At 35.3% G+C, this 20,733-nt stretch overlaps 1 protein-coding gene across 1 annotated transcript; it reads right to left on the bottom strand.

Moving 5' to 3' along the window:
* Positions 1-12,245: 12,245 nt before the first annotated feature.
* On the bottom strand, positions 12,246-16,271 carry LOC149166857 (uncharacterized). Its single transcript, XM_089430281.1, has 5 exons — positions 15,784-16,271; positions 15,549-15,696; positions 14,572-15,257; positions 13,281-14,298; positions 12,246-13,037 (listed from the first exon to the last, which is right to left on the bottom strand). Exons 1-5 carry the CDS (start codon positions 16,269-16,271, stop codon positions 12,246-12,248), a joined length of 3,132 nt encoding a protein of 1,043 aa, XP_089286407.1.
* Between the last annotated feature and the right edge of the window lie 4,462 nt (positions 16,272-20,733).

Here is a 20,733-nt window from a genome sequence, read left to right as displayed (position 1 = left end):
TGATGAGATGAGTTATGAGCTAACTGAGTACTCATACAAGAAAGAATTTTGTCCAAAACTTTCAAGTGAAAATAGGATCTCAGTCACTTACAATAATCTTTGGGTTTCCATGTAGCTTTTGAATTGTTTCCATAAATGAATTAGCAATTGTATTGGCTTTAAATGGATGAGATAGTGCACAAAAGTGTGCATACTTGGTAATTCTATCAACTACCACCATGATGACACTCTTTCCTTCGGACTTGGGTAAACCTATGATAAAATCCATTGAAACCTCCTCCCAACATTGACTTGGAATGGATAAAGTTTGTAATAGACCTGGGGTCTTAATTGTCTCAACTTTATTTTTTTGGCAAACCAAACATTCTGCCACAATTTTTTGAATATCATATTTAAGGCCATTCCAAAGAAATTCCTTCTTAACCCTGCGGTAAGTTTTTAAAAATCTTGAATGCCCTCCTAAGGGAGAGGTGTGCAATCCCAGAAGAATCTTTTGTTTGAGTTGGGAATTCTTACAGAGGTATAAGCGATCTTTGTACCATAACGAATCATTTTTCCAGCTAAATGTATCAGATGTGCTGGGATATTTCTGCAACTTTTGAATGAGTGCCCACACTTCTTCGTCATTCTTCCATTAACACCTTGCTTTGTTTATCCAATCTATTTGGATAATAGAAATGGAACCAAGCAATGCTTCCACATCCTCATCCTTTCTTGAGAGCGCATCTGCAACAACATTTTTCTTCCCTTTTTTGTAGATGATTTCAAAGTCATAACCCAACATCTTTGTGACCCATTTTTGCTGCTCTTCTGAAGATAATCTTTGTTCTAAAAATTATTTAAGACTATCATGATCTGTTTTTACCTTGAAGTGTCTTCCCATTAGATAAGGTCACCATTTCTTAAGTGCATGTAGTATTGCCAACATTTCCTTCTCATAAATAGCTTCGTGTAAATATTTTCCTATGATTGGACAAATTTCGAAAGCAATGGGTCTTTCTTCTTGCATTAAAACAACACCAATTCCATTTCCTGAGGCATCACATTCCACAATAAAGGTTTTTGTGAAGTCTAGCGTAGCTAAGACCGATGTTTGGCACATTGTCTATTTAATATGTTCAAATGCTTTTGTTGCTTCTGGAGTCCAAGAAAATGCATCTTTCTTCAGTAATGTTGTTAGAGGTGCTGCTATTTTCCCATAATTCTTAACAAACTTGCGATAATACCCTGTCAACCTGAGAAATCTTCACAGATGCTTTATGGATGTGGGGATTTTCCATTCCTTAATGGCTTTAATTTTTCTAGGGTCTACCTTAACACCTTCATGAGATACAATATGACACAAATATTCCACCTCTTGTACTCCAAAGAAACATTTGGAGGTTTTTGCATATAATTGTTTCTCCTCCAATAGTTTGAGCACTATGTCAACATGTTGAGAATGATCCTTCTAAGACTTGTTGTAGATTAGTATATCATCAAAAAATACTAAAACAAATTTTCTAAGGAAGTGTTTGAAAATGGAATTCATCAAACCTTGAAATGCAGAAGGTGCATTGGTAAGGCCAAAAGGCATGACCAAGATTCATATTCATAATGACCCTCATGAGTTCTAAATGTTGTTTTCGGAATTTCTTTAGTCTTCATTCTGATTTGATGATATCCTGAACGAAGGTCCAACTTGGTGAAGTAAATTGCTCCATGAAATTCATCCAATAATTCGTCAATGATAGGAATGGAAAAAATATCTTTAATAGTGAGCTTGTTGATCTCCCTATAATCCAGACACATGCGCCATGATCCATCCTTCTTGTGCACCAATACTACTCGAGCAGAGAAAGAACTTTGACTAGGTTGAATTATACCAACCTCTAGCATTTTTGCAACCATATGTTCAATTTCACTCTTTTGGGCATAGGGATATCTGTAAGGCCTGATGTTTGGAGGGACGCTTCCTGGAATCAAATGAATAGAATGATCATGATCACAAATAGGTGGGAGGCCTTTGGGAGTCTCAAATACCCTAGAATGATTGTCCAAGACATTTTGGAGATCTGGAGAAATAGATGATTCCAATGTGGGAACCTCTAGTGAACATAATTGTGCAATTACGCCTCGTTGTTCTTTATTTAGAATCTTTTTCATGTCATTAGAGTTAATTATCTTTCCCAGTTTCTCTACGATACCCCTTAATTCAACTTCCTTTCCTTCTAAAAAAAAAAAATCAAGAAAAGTTCTTGAAAATTAAAAACTATCGTACCCAAAGATTGTAGTCATTGGACTCCTAGTACAATATCAGCCCCACCCATTGGAATGTAAAGCATTAGATTATTCGACACATATTCTCCCATGGATAGCTTGATATTATGGCACTTCCCAAAGAAATTATGGTTCCTCCATTTGCAACCATCACTTGACACTCTTGTGTTGGATATAGGAAGCAATTCAATTCCTTGGCTATCTTACAATGAATAAAATTATGGGTACTACCCAAATCAATCAACAATATCAACTTTTTATTCTTGATATGTCCTTCTATCTTGATATTTTGAGGAGTGGTAATTCCAGCCAATGCATTACAAGATAAGGTCGGATTCATTTCTTCTTTCTCTATGGTTTTGATGTTTCTTGTTCCTTTTCTTCCTCCTCTTCACAATCTATGTAGAATAATTTCTTCTCAACACACTTATGACCTTTAGTGTACTTGCTATCACCACTGTAACAAAGCCCTTTTGCTCTTTTTTCTTCCAATTGTTGCGGTGTAAACGTTGTATGTTGTGGAAGTCTAGGGGCAACAACACTTCCATCTTTATAGTTGTGAGTGGTAGGCTTCCTTGTTGCCATAATTTTACTTTTAGTTTTTCTTGTCAACTTGAATGTCTTCTCTAATGAATCAAGTTCCGAAAGGCGAACCTCATGTTGGATGTTATCCTTTAAAGTCCCTATAAACACATCAATCCTTTGCTCCTATGGAATATCTTTTACCCTTATATTCAATTTTTGGAAGTCCTCAATGTGCTCCACCATTGAACCCTTCTATTTAAGATTTATCAATTGGCTAAAAATTGTGTTGCTTTTTGTATCCTCACAATGTGCTATCATTTCTTCTGTAAAAATTTCCCGAGTGACAATTTTTTTACGAGAGAAAAGCCATTGATACCATACAAACTGATTGGGTTCCAAATATAAAGTTGCAATGCATACCTTTGGTGTGTTTTGCACATTATGGAGATCGAAATATTGCTCCATCTATAGTATCCATGTTACAGGATCCTTTCCATCAAAATTCCTCATATCGATATTTGGAACATGGTGGGTCTTCCATCCAACGTTAGAGCCTATGAAATCATGACTAACATTTCTTTTTTTCTCATCATGAGCTTCCTTTACTACCCTTTCGCCATTAGTAAGCATTTCTTGTAGCAACTTTGTCAAATATATCTTCAAATCTTCCATGTTGCTTTTAAGTTTTGCTTCTATACCATCCATATTAGCTTCCATGACATCCATCTTAGCTTCCATTCCATTCTTTAAACCATCCATCTTAGCTTCTGTTACTTTTTGTGAGAGCAAAATTTGTTGCACTTCTTCCTCTTCTTCATGTGTCATAGTAGAGATTTCAGGTTTCTTACTAGGTGTTTCCATTTCCTTTCTTAGGTTCATCAATGAATGATAATTATGCTTCACAATTCCCTTTGAATCACTTCAAACTACTTTCTCAAACAAAACTTATGAAAATTTAAAAAACTACACACGTTTTTTTCCACTTTGTATGAGCTCGATCTTGAAACTACTATACCTCTATAATTTTGGATCTCCAATTTCTGAAATTTTGGCTTGTGATAGCCCTCTGAGTCGTCTCTCCATCCCCACAAGTCTGATCATGATTAGATTCTCCAAAAGAGAGTTATCCCCAATCTCTCGCGATGACCTAATTATAAACGAGTTCAGTAGAGCGAAGTTATACGACGTGCCACATGTCACTGTTTCAACCTTCATCTCTGAAAACGATACCAAACAAATTAATGTCTGTCCTATTTCTTTCACTTTTTAAGAAATTTGAATCTCATGCTCAGAGAGAAAGTGATGACGATTTTGCCAAGGTGACCTATTTGAGATCGAATTCAGGAGCCTACAAAAACCCTAACTTCATCAGTTCATATCTCTAAATATGTAGCGCCACAAGATTTGAAATTATGTCATGAGGTTCATCACAATGTCAGCTCAAATGGGTTTAATTTCAGCTTTTGAAGCTTCGTATAAACAAAGTTATAGAGAAAATTTCACGATGTCCTGTTTGAAGCAGCGAAACTCTAGAATCCAAAGCTCTGATACCAGTTGTTATGCAACCAACTCACAAAATAGAAGAAAGAGATAGATCAATGACTTCAAAAGTAGCCTCTTCGAAGGGGAAACCTCCTTTACATTACATAAAATGAACAATTCTTGGATGATACAAATGACAAGACCTCATTTCTATATATAGGAGTCTAAGGGGTCACAATAGAATCAAAGTCGACATAACAATAATAAAAATAGTGGGCTTTTATGGGGCACAATAATAACAATATGTGGGAAACATGGGCACAACAATAACAATAAGGGGTACAATGACAATAATAATAAGGGAATACACTAGTACTATAGGGACCTAACAATTTATACCCAATTCACTCTCAAAGTTTAGGATAAGTTAAACATGCAAATTGTTTATCAAATCACTATATGGAACAAGATTTAAATGATGTGAAAAATAGATAAGTATGTTTGCATGATAATGGAAAATGAGTAAGTTAAACTTGTTTATAGTTCAGTTTTCTCATGTAAATAATAATTCCAAATGAAATGCAAATGTGGAAATTCTAAAGCATGAACAAAACTCGCATTCAACATCCAACTATATGAAATAACCATATCCAATGAAACCAAGATAGAATGGCACCAATAGTATTTAGTTTATGAGCATTAGAGCATGACATTAATCATGAGACTTAAAGATATTGATGAAATATAAAACATGTATTTCACTAAACCATTCCACCATGTCCATAAGCTTAATGTCAAGTACTAAACTTTCCAAATTTAGAAGATTTCTTTATCATGAGATGTCATCCACTTAAATCATGACATTTGATGAAGTTATGTGCCAATAAATTGAAAAATTGCCTAACCCATCGTTGTTATATTTTAATCTTAGGACAAAAAAAATTGTCATATTAGTTTTTTAAGACAGTAGATGCATTTAAGGAAACTTAGAAGCACCATAATTTTCTCATCAGGACAAAATTCCTAAACATGTAATATTTTCAACATTTAGATGAAATAATAGTCTACTTGTTAGATCATTCAAACACCAACATAAGAATATACCAGTAATGTGATGAATGGAAGAAACCCCAATCCTAAATATTTAGCCCATCACACAAATATTAGTGTGATTAATTGAATTGTTTATAAAATTTAGGTGTTGTAACCATGTGAACCAACAATGAATTAAATGATATTTCAAGCTTAGAGGAGTTTCAAGTGTGTGTGTAAAGGGTTGATTATCAAGTGTGTTCCATACACAAGTTCAATGACAATATACAATAGATGACATACATATATAAATTTTGCTTCAAAAGAAGCATAACCAAGTATTAAAATCTTTCAATTACAAATTTAAACCATGAAAAAGGTTGAAAATCCTTGATTTGTTTTGCTTAGAGACTGATTCATTCCACTGATAAATGCATCAATTTATTATATTAAATTATTGTGATAAAAAAAATGCCAAATCATTGCTGAGATGTAATGTTTTATACTAAGTCATTGGAGCATTGACTAATGAAAGTAAGCTTTAAGATCCTTGTGCGATGAAATTAATTTGTTTTCCAACATTAGTTGAAATGACATAAACCGAAATGGAGGTTTAGATCATGCATAATACAAGTTATTCATTATGATAGGTAAGATCTACTCGTAGATATATCAAAGCTTAACCAAGATATAAAACTATTTTCAACTAGTCAAGGACTAACTTACTTATGCAAATATTAATAGATATAAAACTTGAGTTAATGATTAGCACAATTAATTCCAAATATAAAATAGATGTAGCAAGGTTATCCTAATGATTTGTATCTAGCATTCTAAATCTAAGAAATTTAATAAATAAATCTTAGATTGCCAAATAAACCAAAAAATAAAGAAAATAAAAGAAGATGAGTTTTTTTAAGTCTTGGTTGAAAAAGTCAAGAAATTATGTAAGTGTCTATAAATGAGCTATGGGATCACTATATATACCTTAAAAATCGTGATTTTATTGTATTAATGTGTTAATATTGAGGGAAACAAGGAGGATTTCCTAAAAAGCATTGACTAGACATGCTGAAACCCTTAGACATGGATTGGGGGCATGGTCCCTTTCCCCAAGTAATACAAGGTGAAATCTAAATTTGGCCAAATGAAATAGGGAAGAATCCTCATGCCACACTCAATTCAATGAAATAAGATATAGATGATCACAATAATTTTTGCAAGAAACCTATACCTCAATTGCCTTCTGAATGGAGCACGATGCTTTTCTTTGACCTTGTAGTAGCTCCTTTAGCATACCTAAAAATAAAAATTATTAGAATATACCTTTGAAACACACTTAAAGAAAATGAAAAAATAATAAAATCAAGAATAGGAAAGTCTCTTTCAATATTCTCCAACAACTGAAAAAGTGAGGTGGATTCCTCTTTTATATAGATAAGGAGCCTCTATGATACAATTTGCTAGCTCATACAATGAGCTCAAGTCAAATGCATGGGAGAATACCAAGTATAGTTACAAAACCAACTAAATAAACCTAAATAACATGAGTACCCTCCTCAAAATCATGAAGAATGCAACTAATTGTTATTTGTGTGCTCTAATAGAGCATGAGAATAAAAGTCCCCTCCTTGAAAGATGACAATGACCCATCCAAATGTGTATATGAGGATTGTTACAACTTTAAGTATTAATGAAATACCTAATCCATAAGATGAAATCTGAGGGGCAACCACTAGGAATCTCACCTCAACAACCTACCTTCTACACTTTAGGCCAACTCTCCTCTAACTCAACAAATATATCTCTACTAGGATTACTAAGACTAAGAAATGAAGTACAAGGTGGCATTGAGAGTATCCTTAGTAAAATCAGGTGTGAATTTTTTCATTGTTTTTGGAATAATTGATGGAAGGACATTAATATTAGTGCTAAATCCAACTAGGGAAAAATAGTTAAGGTAAATCAAATGGTGATGAGATCAAGAATAAAGCCCTCCAAGGAGTTGGCTTATTTCCTTGAAGGATTTGGTTTTGAGACTAGAACCACAAGGAAGGCTAATCCCTTACCTAATCAATATCAACAATGAATTCAAGGCATATAAGAAGGGGCTTCAATGCAATACAACCTTCATGGTCCTAAATCAATTATTACTTGATGAAACCACTTAATATTTTGACCAAGGAACCATAAGGAAGAACAAACCATGGTATCGAATACTCACCAAACCAACAAAAAAGGAATGAGGACAAACCCTAAACTTCTTTCTTTCAAGGGATCGTTTATCCTTCAATGAATCAATCTTGAAAGGCTTGTAGAAGACAAACATTCCACTATTAATCTTCATGCACCAAAATAAAATCAAGTAGGAAAAGCTTTAAGGGTTGACAACATTCATCCACAAAGAAAGAAGGCTTAACACAATAAATGCTCCAAGAAAAATATATCAATTAAGCTCCAGTGAGAGAGAGGTCCCAAATATCCAACCCTAAGTTGAAATGAGGAAGTGCATATCTTTATATAAATGATCTAAATTTCCTTTACAATAAAATAATATTATCTCATATGCTTACTTAGATATAGCCTAAGAAAAGTAAATTTAACTAACTAATTCTAAAACAACAATAAAATAAAAGTGGTCAAGCCACATGTACAATAAATAACATAAAGAAAATCCCTAAAGAGAGGTCCTCTCCTACAAAGAAGGTGAATGATGTCCCAAGCATCCATGTTGGCTTCCAAATGGCCTAAGAATGCATAGATTGTTAATACACCTCACAAAAAGTGAAAATCGGTCATCCTAAGATTCCTCCACAGTTGTTTAGTGGGCCTCTAATCTCATAAACATCCTCAAAAGGATGGCATAAACCCTCTAAAGAGTTAGGCAAATATGATTAACCCCTATTCTAAAAGTTGGGAAGATGACCAAAGTTGTGTTGCACTTCCCTAGAGTTGTGATGTTGACTTTTGATGCCAGTTATGGTCACTTGGATGGAATTTATACTAGTTACAACACACGGTGATGTGGAAGATGCAAGAAGAAAGCAAAAATGTATAAGAAGCAAAATTAAAAATAACTTTGGAATGAAGTTCCATAAAGGGGGGAATATAGAATATTGCATATTTTTAATTAATCCTATACTTGATGAGAAAAATAAAAAGTAGTCTTAAAATAATAATAATAATGAAAACTATAAATAATAATTATGATGATAATAATAGTAGTGTATCATAATATAATAACCAATTATACATGAAAAAATACTAAAATATAATTTAGGGAAATGCTAAACAAAAAAAATATATATTTAAAGCTACATGATTAAGGGTTTATTGCTTGATGATAAGTGGAGCCTTTTGCATGGATGGATATGAAGAATAAATATTTAATGAATGTGGAGAATGTAATAAGACATCTTTTTCTTAGGAAATCTTGATATGGAAGGAAAAAAACTAGCTTAGGCAGTTGATTAAGAACTCAAGAGCTCTAAATTGTGTTGATTGAGAGATTGGTTGGGAGGAGATTCATCCTCCACACATAGTTGTAGTTGGCTAGAGCAAGAGGGTTGGAGCATTCCTTGGAAAAAAAGAAGGGTTGGAGCACAATAGTTCTACATTTACCCAAATTTTGTGCCAATTCTCTTTGAAACTTTTAGGTATGATTGTCATAATTAATTACCTTGTGTTTATTATGTAATAAAAACTAAATTTATATTTATTTTTACTTGTCTTAAATTAAGAAAATGCAACTAGGTTTTATGCATGTTAATCTTAACAAATTAAATATTACACATTGGTTGTACCTAATGTAAATCTATTGTACATGTTGGCACTTTTTAAGTTAACCAGAGTTGACTTTTTCACACATTCTCTTTTGAATTATTTTGTTTTGGTTGATGTTACACTTATACACATGTTATGCTTCTTCATCCAATTGAAGTTATTCATGTTAGTGTATGAGAAATATGTTAACCTAATGAGAATGATATTGTTAAAATTCATAAGGGTGTTGTTCATATTGAACTAGTGTGTATTGAGATAATATGCATCTTTCATAAAAGGAACACTATTGTGTTGAATTTTATATGTTCACAATGACATTTGAACATTGTTAAACAAGGTTGTGAATTTAAAATACATTGGTATTGGAGTTGATAAAATGTTAAGTTTGGGTGTGTGAATCAAAACTATGTAGATTCAATATCTTGTGTACAGCAAATACATGAAAACACTCGTTCATTCCAACAAAGAATGCTTAAATGCTAAGTGAACCTTGGAAATTGGAACTGCCTAAATATACATTAATATAAATGGAATTAGGATTCATGGTTGCCACTATTGAATAGAAGAAATCACATGGCACTATCTCAAGTGTGCATATAGAGAGAAAGCAAATGGGTAGACCCTTACCGTCATCATCTCATATTCCATTATAAGGGTGGCATCCATAGTGTTTACGTGCCTGTAATTAGTAAAAAATCCTACTCAATCATTCATGTATACAAATTTCCATGAAGATAAGCAAGTATGATGTTGTGTATATTGTGATGTCTATACATTGATTTTGATTCTTTGTATTTCATGCTAGATATATTTTATGTGATTCATGAATCTGCATTATTGAGATATGCATGCAATGTGTGTGCCTTGATCTCCTATTTAGTTTAGTTTTCGTAGATGATTGAGTTTTCATGTAATACTATTTGCTACATTGGTAAGTAGTGTAGCTCATTAATTTTTAGTGGATCTTTGGGGATAGTTAGATGTATTGAAATATTTTACTAACAAGAAGGTCACCAAGTGTATCATAGTACCTTATTAATTTGCTACTCATAATATGTGTTCATGTCAAGTATTGTCCTCAATTTGTTTCCTTGGAGATAAGCAAATCTCATAGAAAAGAGAGAGAATGACTCATTCACAACACGCAAATTATAAATCAACTATAAAGAGATGCATGTGATAAGAGAATGAATAATAATTCATACAACAAATTATTAACTTATCCCTTTATCCAATATAGTGCTTGATGCATTTCTATGGATATTAACAACTCTCAAGGAAAATAGAGATAATGATTCAGTCACAACATGCAAACTATAATGCAACTCTAAATGTATGCATTTGATAGATAGGATGAATATGTCACTTCTCATACAAAAAGTTATATTGCGTAGAAATTATGACATATATTATTTTATCTTTTATATCCAACCTTAATATAGGAATCATTCCTAGCCCGCAGGGGTCAACTCAATTGGCAATGCCATGAAAAACAAGTGTTATATACCATGAGGTTCGTGGTTCAAATCCCCCTGATTTACCTATTTATGTGAAAGGGGCATACGTAGGCACCTAAGGGTTATAGTGGTAAAAATCGACCTCGTGTCATGCGAGTACGAAACAAGCTCAGTTGTTGATTCCTCTAGTCACAAAAAAAAAGACAAAGTATTCCCTCATAAGCATTACCTCTATTTCATAATGGCGAGTATTAGAAACATTTTCTTGTAGTTGGAAGGTATCACCTAGACCCTAGTTGGTGCAAAAGTAAATACGTTGGATTTGGTGTTAGTCATTGGAAAGTCAACATTCTCAGTTTTTGGCCATTTAACATTCTCTTTTCAAAATCTATTGGATTTCCATCTTGATTAATTTGATGTTGGTTCATATGATATATGCACTTAACTCAATTACAAATCACTTGGTAAATTAAATATGATAGGTATGGTATAGATGATATGACCATTTTAAAGTTCCCATGTTTCTTATATCAATGAAAAGCTTCATGCATTTTTGGGTATTAAAAAATAATAATAATACATAATAAAATTATGAGAAATCCTTAAAAGGACCCATTGATATAAGTAATCCTTTGAGATAACTTACGATTTTACATAAAAATATTTACCTACTTCCTTTTCTTTATGTCAAATATATGTTCACCTTTTGGATTATTTTGAAATGGAAAAAGAAGGATTAATTATTTATTCCTTTTTATCAAACATGCTTTCACTTTTTGAGTTGTTTTGATAATGATAAAATTATAAAAAATCCTTAAGAGGTTGTCGAAAATTGGGCAGCTTCTGGATGAATTTGCCCAAAGGGGAAACCCTACTCCCTCAAAGGGAAACCCATGGGAAACCCATGTGGCCTAAAGGAGAATTCAAATTGGATAAAGGAAAATATTATTATTAATTAATACGGAAAATCAATTTGGTCCAAGCTCTCATTAAGGCACATAGAAAAATATGTTTAAGTATTATTATGAGCAAAATTTGAATTTGTGGTTTCTCCCTCCAAATATTCGGCTTCTCTCCCTTTTGCACCCATTCGGTTCTAAGGAAGGATATAAAAGAAGTTCAATACTTCTCTCCAAAGTGGAATTCAAATCTCTCACTTTAAAAAGCCTCGTATATCTCTGTATTTTTGTATGACTCTGAGGATCGTATTTTTCATATGTATTTGAGGCTCGTACATCTGGCTCGACATTCATTATAGTGACTTACATTTGTAGATGGCTCGAATAGAGAGGCCGCAAATATGTCTGTGACACGCAATACACAGTGGCATCACATCCCTAATTGACATCACATCTATTAGTTCAAATCAATTTACAGTAGCTCAATCTATTTACTTTTCCAGCACGAAAAAACTATATAATTGTATTTATAAACAAAATTTGTTTTATATACAGTGACAATATTAGTGCCAGGAAAGCAACAAGCTTGAAAACATGTCCCATTTTGAAACAGACAAAGTAATGTAACTTGCAGAAAAACATGCCCGGAAGCTGAGAGGATATCCAGGTGTAAATAGAGCTCCATTTGTTCATTTCGCCACAAGTGTATGATGCAAAATAAGGAAAGAAATTGAAAGAGCTGGTACTGTAGAAGCCTTCATATGTGCATAAGACTTAACAAAACCAAAATTTCTACCATAAGTAATTGCTATATGCCCTGAAATTGGAAATCCTGGATCTGGTAGATAGTGTTGTTTGCCTTTATCTGCAATCTCCATAAACCTTGGGGCAAGGTTAGACCCCTTTTAGATAGAGCGTCCGTCTTTTTGTTTTTGTTCTTATCAATATGGAAAATAGAATAATCCTTCCTGTAGTCCCATAATGCTGCTATCCTGTCCATCCATCCGGCAAGGTGAATGTTTTTTATGTGATTCTTTGACAGAACATGATCAGTTATTACCTTGGAGTCTCCATAGATTTGCAGATTCGGTATGTCCAGAAATTTGCTGAAGGAGAGGAGACCAGCTAAAGCCACTGCTTCCGCTCTATTGTTTGTCCCCGGACCAGCATTCCAATATATTTCTATAGTTTGTGCATTTTCCATCTTGATGTAAACGCCACAGGCACAGATACCTTGTTGTGCAGCACCGTCGAAATATGCACGTGGGGTCGAAGTGTTCATCGGCATGGACCTTCTTCCACACCCATACCTGTCGATAGTGGACTCATAGTCCCTTCCATAATTTGTGCTGAGCTTCCCGCCTGTTCCGAGGGCATTGTATAGGGCAATTATAGAGTCGATCCCTGAAGAACTTGATACCACCTCTGAGCTGAAAATTTTACCATTCCTCCATTTCCATATGCTCCAGATAGCCAATAAAGGAATGGCTCTCCATTCTTTCTTCATGTTGCTCCAATTTTTAATAGCTTCAGACATTGATGGGACACATACAAGTGGAAAACCAAAGTGGGCCGAAAGTTCCTGCCAGATAGGCCGCACCTGTAGACAGTTGAGGAAAAGATGAAAGTTATTTTCAGAGCTTCCTCTGCACAATGGACAAATGGCCGGTCCATGCCAGTTTCGTTTTTGTAAGTTTTCCCACGTAAGGTTCCTATTATAGAACACCAGCCATGCAAAAATAATTATCTTGGCGGGACCTCCGGTTTTCCATAATGAGGGAAGGAAAACATCTCCAGCTATTTCGATTTGGGAACTAAGAAGCTGCAAATAAACCTATTTAACCTTCGCCTGCGTGGAGCCATCCATACCTCCCCATATGAGCAGGTCCTTGTCTACTGATCGAAATATTCCATGACCCTGCAAAGAGGATATAACATGGTCCCAATGTGTCTTCATTTCTCCATTGAGTTTCAATTCCTGCGAGGATTTCCAACTGGGGATGGCCCCATCCCATTGCCGAATGGTACTGGCCCAATAGAAAATCCCCCTGATATGGAGCGCACTTAGCAAACAAGGTGAAACATGGATTTTTCCGGCACCACCAGCAAACGCGTCCCTTCCAATCAGGATCTGAGATCCTGTCTGAAATTTCCAAATGATGTTCTTCCTTAAATATGGTTCCAGCTTCTTGAACCCTCTCCATATAGCCGATCCAAATGGGGACCCAATGTGATCCACCCTAATCCAGTATGTCATATCCCTGTTTTGCATATATTTTGCACGGATAGTCAAGCTCCATAATGAGTCGCCCATGACAGCCTTCCACATTGATTTGCATAAAAGAGCTTTTCTGAATTGTGCCAAATCTAAAATGCCCCATCCCCCCAGTTGTTTAGGCCGCGTTATTGCAGATAGCTTGGTTAAATGAAATTTATAATGTTCCTTATCACAGCCCCAGATAAAATTGGCAATCATCCTATTCAAGTTCTTAATTATAGAAGTGGGAATGAAGAACAAGTGTGCCCAATAAACCATCGTTTGTACCAAAACAGCTTGTGTCAGGGTCATCCTACCACCTTTGGATAAGCACAGGTTTTCCCATGCAGCAATCTTCTTGTAGAATCTATCTGTAATCCATGACCAATCTGCCACCCTGTAACCTGAAGTTTTCAATTTAAAGCCCAAGTATTTAAGTCCGTTCCGGAGAGGAATAGCTTGTATGTTAAAGCGCTGAGATAGAAATCGGATCAGATTTCCGTTTGTATCCTCCACATAGAATGCAGATTTCCCTTCATTAACAGACAAGCCGATTGCATTTTGAAATCTTCGCAAAATTTCATGAAGACAAATCCATGTTTCCCTGCATAACATAGCAGTTAAAAGAATGTCATCGACAAAAAAACTATGGGATGAGTTTATACCTCTGCAAATAGGAAGTGGGCGACATTGTTCATTTTGAATCGCCTTCTTGATATGGAGGCTGAGAGAGTCCATCACTAATATGAGTAAAAGTGGGGGCAAGGAACATCCTTCCCTAAACCCCCTGGCAGCTTTGAAAAAAGGAGAGGGTAAACCGTTGATTATAACAGCATAGTTAACCTCCTCCACACATGCCATTATCCATCTTGAGCACCTTGAGTTCAGTCCAATCTTGGCAAGTAGACAACGCAGGAATCCCCAATCCACGCTATCGTACGCCTTTTTTAAATCTATCTTCAAAACAGCAGCCTCCAATCTCCTAGTGTGAATAGAATGTATTGATTCTTGAGTGATGGCAACCGCATCCATAATATTCCTATCCTTGAGGAAACCGTGCTGCTCTCGGGTTAAATGCATTGATAACATACTCCTAATGCGAATAGCAATGATTTTGGAGATTGTCTTATATAAAACATTGCATAATGAAATTGGTCGATAATCTGAAAATGTTGCAGATAGAGACTTTTTCGGAATCAAAGCAATGTATGTGGAGGTAATACGATGACTAATGAAGCCCTTTAATCTTGATTCCTCAACCAAGTGTAGAATGTCATCCTTGAACAGATCAAAAAAGTGGACAAAAAATTCTATGGACCACCCGTCCGGACCTGGACATTTGTCTTTTTGGAATGATTTCATCGTGGCCAAAATTTCATCTTCAGAGACTTCTTGGAATAGGGCAACATTTTGGGTCTCATCGAACATGCGGGGATATAGATCAATGCCCCAAAGGATATCTTCAATGCAACTTCCGATTTCTCTGCTATATGCCTTTTTGAAGTAATTCACAGCGTCGCCAGTTATATCTTCTTGAGAATAAAAGGTTTTGCCAGCATCATTCTGAATTTGCCAAATCATATTAGCCTACCTCCTTCTGTTTGCAAATCTGTGAAAATACTTTGTATTTTTGTCGCTTTCTTTGAGCCATATGGTGCGGGTCTTAAGACGCCAAGTGGATTCCTCCTCTGCTAATATCTTTTGCTTTTTTTCCCAAGTTCCCATATACGTTTCCAGGTATTTGAGGATAAGGAATTACTTTTAAAGCAAGTGGATAAGATATGCAATTCCTTGTCAATATCTTTCAGCTCCTTTCTATTTGATTCCACTTTGTCTCGCTACCATTTTTTTTACTTTGCCACAAAGAAGTGCCATACGCTTAATGAAGTCCATAGACTGATGTTGTGGCGGTCCTGAGTACTGCTGCCACGACTCCTTAATGAACTGGTTGAAATGTTCATCCAAAAGCCATGTACGATTGAATTTATATGGAAAACCAAATCTACATCCATTATCATTCCATTGTATATATATTGGCTGGTGATCCGATATATGCGCAGGGACAATTTTCATCATTGGCAGACCGAACCTGTCGATCAACTTCCCGTGAATGATATATCTATCCAATCTTTTTGCCAAAAATGCTTCATTTGACCGCCCGTTATCCCATGTAGGACCCTGGCATTCTGGCTGAATATCTATGAAGTTATTTTGAATAATTGCATTTCGGATCATGCCCCCTATCGAGTCAAATTTCCTGCCATTGCCCCAGGTTTCATCATTACACAAATTGCTGTTAAAATCACCTCCCATCAGTAAGGAGTCGATATCTATGAGCTCAGATGAAAAAAACTTTTCCCAAAAAGTATACCGCTGTCTATATGGGGCGTAAATGTTTAAAATACGTTGTCTATATGGGGCGTAAATGTTTAAAATATGCACCGGTTCGTGACAACCACGAAAATATGCTAGAATTAGAATTCCAGCAAAACACTGAAATGCAACAGCTCTGATCCATTTTGGGTCCCAAATGACAGCTAAGCCTCCAGACAACCCTGCAGCATCAGTAGCTACCATGTGCCAAGTAGGAAACATTCTTCTAAAATATAATATGAGATAGTTTGAGTTCGGTCATGCATCGTTTCTTGGATAAGAAGCATTCTAGATTTAGTGGAGCCAAAAAAGTTCCTTCAGGGCCGTAGCCAGCACCTAAGCCCTGAATGTTCATGGATAATATGTTATACATTACAGCCTTCCGATGGCCTGCATGCTCTAAGGGGCCCTCTTTTGGATAATTCCTCCTCCGTAATTTCAGATATGGGAATATCAACCAAATTTAGTCCTCTAGGAGACGTAGCCTTCCTGTCCTTCCTTCCGCGAAAATCCTGCTACCCCACTTTTCTTTTCGCCGAACAGTAATAAACCCTGCCGATCTAGGGCTGATAACAGGGGAAGGGGATTTATCAGGTTTTTGAATAGTGAGAGGTTCCAAGTTTAATGACGCCCTTTGCAGCAACATATCTAAATCACAATCAAAGGAATTGGTATCACCTGATCTCGGGGAGTTGAACTGGGTGAATGATTCACATATAGCCTTCCCCTTTGGATCGGCTCTATGCTTCCCCGCAGGAGAGGGGATCATAGAAGGTAGGGGGGAGGGATATTGGCAGGGGACTGGGGGAAGAAGAAATGTATAGGATGGATTTGGTTTGGCCGACCCCCGACAGTTTATCGGTCGGCGGGGGGAGGGGGAATGGTAACATCAGGGGAGGGTTCTGGCGGATATGGAGGCAAGGGGAAACCCGGCGGCGAAGGAGGCAGGACGGTGGAGGGCCGATGAGAGAGCTCAGGAGAGAGGGCAGATCAAGGGCTGCAAACCTCACGTGATTTATCCCGCCCATGGGGGCCAGCAGAAAGTGAACGAGAGCGGTGGAGGCCAGAGGATCGGCCGGAGGATATATGATTACTGCAAGAGCGACGAGGATAAGGATTGAAACCCCTGAAAGGGTTAATATAGAGCTTCTGTTCCAAATGATCACATGCAGAAGATACACCAACAAATTTCTCCGTGTTAGATCTGCTTCTATGTCGAATAGAATGTCTGCGGGGGCATTGAGGAAGGAGGTGGCCAGTCTTATGGCACGCCGAGCACCGAAAGGGTACTCCCCAAAAGTCTAAGCGCTGGTGGACATTCGACATATTCCATTTCAATTCAATAGATTCAGGGAACCCTCCCCTGAATCCTTTCTTAATAAGAACCCACGCGACGCGCTTATCCTTTGTGCCAATACAACAGGGGTCAACATAAATGAATTTCCCGACAGCATTACCAATTTTCTCCATAGACTCCTTATTCCATAGTTCAACAGGCAATCCCGGCAGCTTGAGCCATATGTAACTATTCTGTGGAGTGGATCTGAGAGGGTCGAATCCAATATACCATCGGTGCAGAGCCAAGAAGCTTTGATCCCGGACCCAGGGTCTAGAGAAGATAATTTCTAAATCAGGATCGCGGAGGAAGTGAAAGCTGAACCAATTGTTCATGAGTTTGACGGGCATATCCAAGAAGGGAAGACCATCTGGTAGCAATCCAGCTTCGGAACTGTGACTCCTCCATAGTCGGAAAGTGCCAACGACCCACAAGGGCCCGCTTCTGCAAACTCGATATCCTGTCAAATAGTAGGGGGCCGTCCAGATTGAGAGCTTCAGGCGGCGGAGATGTTTTAACCGGCTGGAACTGCTTTCGATTCGGGGGTGACTCGGACCCTCACCAAAAGATGACTGATCCTTCTGAGTGGGCGGAAATAAGTCCTCGGACAACGTGGCAACCCAATCAGCGTTTGCATTCCGACTGACGTGGGCCTTTTCAGCTTCTTCGACGGCCTTCACTAAGGCAAGGGCTAACCAGCCATATATTGTGTATTAAATGCTGGCCCATCTATGTATGTCAAGCAAGTCATGGGGGCGCATACATATCCATGGAACGGGACTCCGGCGGCCACCTTGCGTTTCCGGTGACGAACGCGGGACCCTTGCCGTCCGTCCAGCTACACTTCGTGCCTCATAATAAGCCGATATGAGACTGAAAAGAAATGGTACGTCATGGTACATCTACACTTGATTGATACAACTACCGCATTCCTCCCGCGTGTAATTTTAAAATTTGGGCATTCCTCCTCCCGCCTGTAATTTTTTGAATTTTTAAAAATTTCAAGAACTTGCTCTGGGCTTCTTCCTCCCACGTCTAATCTTTTATTTTTTAAAAATTTGGTGAACCTGCTCTGCGTTTTCTTTGGCATCCCTGTTAGCATAGTTATCTTAGTGGCCAGGAGATCTCAAAAGATGGAGATGGTCCTTCTATTCAACAGGTTTGAGAACTCTTAATTTATACAATTCCTCCCTATTTACATAAAACGATGGTGCTAGTAACTCGCTCTGGATGGTATTTAACGCCCCCACCGTAATATAGACTCTTTATGAATATGCTTGGGCAACTAATATCTGAATCAGGAGATTTATCCTGCAGGGAGTATGATATTTCAGGCTCGAAATGAATAGTTGCGTTCTGGTTTGCTTTCTCTTCTGTCGAAGGATGAAATTCGTAAAACAAAATTTGTTCAGAGAATCGTTTCATTAAAGTAGGAAATCTTCTTATCAATATTGCATTATTATATTTCAAACTCTTTTTTCACGATGATTTCATAATAAAGCGTACTTCATTGATTTGGTCTATTTGTTGCTCGCGAGGCGCAGCGATTTAAGTGGGTAGCACTTAAAGAGTAAAAGAGTTGAAGATTTTCTAGATTAGTTGTGCGAATGAGGTATTGGAAGCATAGCATTTGTATGAATTAATGAATTACAAATTCCACTATGTGTTGCAGGGTTTAGTTTGCTTAAATTGATACGCGTTTATGTGTTGTGCAGGTGCTCAAAAAGAGAAAATTGGAAAGGCGTTGATATGTTCATGTTGGGTTGGTGTTTAGACTGATACAAGCATGTGTTTGAACAAGGGCCATCTTTTTTGGATTATCTAAGGAGCTAAAATGTCAGGGTTAATAGGAAATATTTTTTTGGATGATCTAAGGAGCCAAAATGTCAGGTTTAATAAGAAATCTTCTGGTGAGATTTTTTTTAGAGAGCATGAGCCTTAATAGTCTTTAGATTTTGAAGTGCTCTGCTTCGTCTTAGACACAAATTCTGTAATTTCATGATAACGTGTGGTAATGGTTCTATGGAAATAATCGAAATTTTTGATGGTTTATTCGCTTCAGTTAAACTGCATCCGCTTACGTGGATTTTCTGCCTTATAGATTTTTTACTTACTCTTTTCCAAAGAATTAATGAATTAATCGCTTTTTCCATTTAAATATCAAGTTAATATTTGTGACAGGATATTTTGGCTTTTTCACACCATATCATTAAAGTTTATCTCCATATTTATTTAATAATATTTTTCTATCAAAATCTTCTGCCAAAAATTCGTGAAGGATGTGTTTAGTTATAAATTTAAAATATAGTAAAATATATTTATAAATGAAAATATTTTTTCCATCATCATTTTTGGTCGGGAATCAATGAAGTTATTTTAAATAAAATAGTAAAATATAATTAATATATAAAAATATTTATAATCGGTTGATTTTGTTATTTTAATGTATATAATTTAAACAGATTAATAATAAAAAAATAATTATTTTTATAAGTTATAAATTTAAATATATGTAGTAATTTGAACATATTATTCAACATAAAATCATAAAATATAATTAATATATAAAAATGTTTATAACTTATTGATTTTGTTATCTTAATGTATATAATTTAAACGGTTTAATTATATATATATATATATATATATATATATATATATATATATATACGTTATAGATTTAAAACGTTATAGATTTAAATAGGTACATAAAAATTAAAAGATAATAATATTTTTATTACATTAAAAATAAAAAAATTAAATAATAATAATAATAATATTTTATTTTCATTTAAATATGATTTAGTATATTTTAATTTGTTATATCATGTGGAGTTATTTTAATTATTTTTCAATTTCACACTATTTAAAAACTAATAACTAATGTGAAATAAAAACAATTGTTATTTACATCAGTTTACTTTTATAATATTTATTTAATATATAGTAATATATTTTATAAATATTAGTATGTTGTTGTATCTTTAACTCAAACATCTATTATTTAATTATTATTTTTTAAATATATGTGTTTGTTATGGGGTGTTTAAAAAATATAATTAAAAAAATATTTTTTATTAATGATATATAAATTAAAAAGTAATGGAATATGATATTAAGATATTTATTGTATTAAGATGAAGATTTCAACTTTAAATCTTTTAATTTAAAATAGTTAAATATTTTGTATATATAAGTTAAAAAAAACTAACAATAACAATAATAATATAATTATATTTCATTTAAAATATTTGTCAAATTTTTACATACCAATTTTAATAATTTTATACTTTTAAAATTGTAATTTAATTTTAAAATATAAAATATTGG

Source organism: Pinus tabuliformis, chromosome 5_1 (genome assembly GCF_031772625.1).
Source record: "Pinus tabuliformis cultivar Carrire ecotype Pingquan chromosome 5_1, CPIR1, whole genome shotgun sequence".
NCBI classification, from domain to species: domain Eukaryota; kingdom Viridiplantae; phylum Streptophyta; class Pinopsida; order Pinales; family Pinaceae; genus Pinus; species Pinus tabuliformis.
The sequence above is the reverse complement of the archived record's forward strand: the minus strand, read 5'-3'. Positions and strand labels throughout refer to the sequence as shown.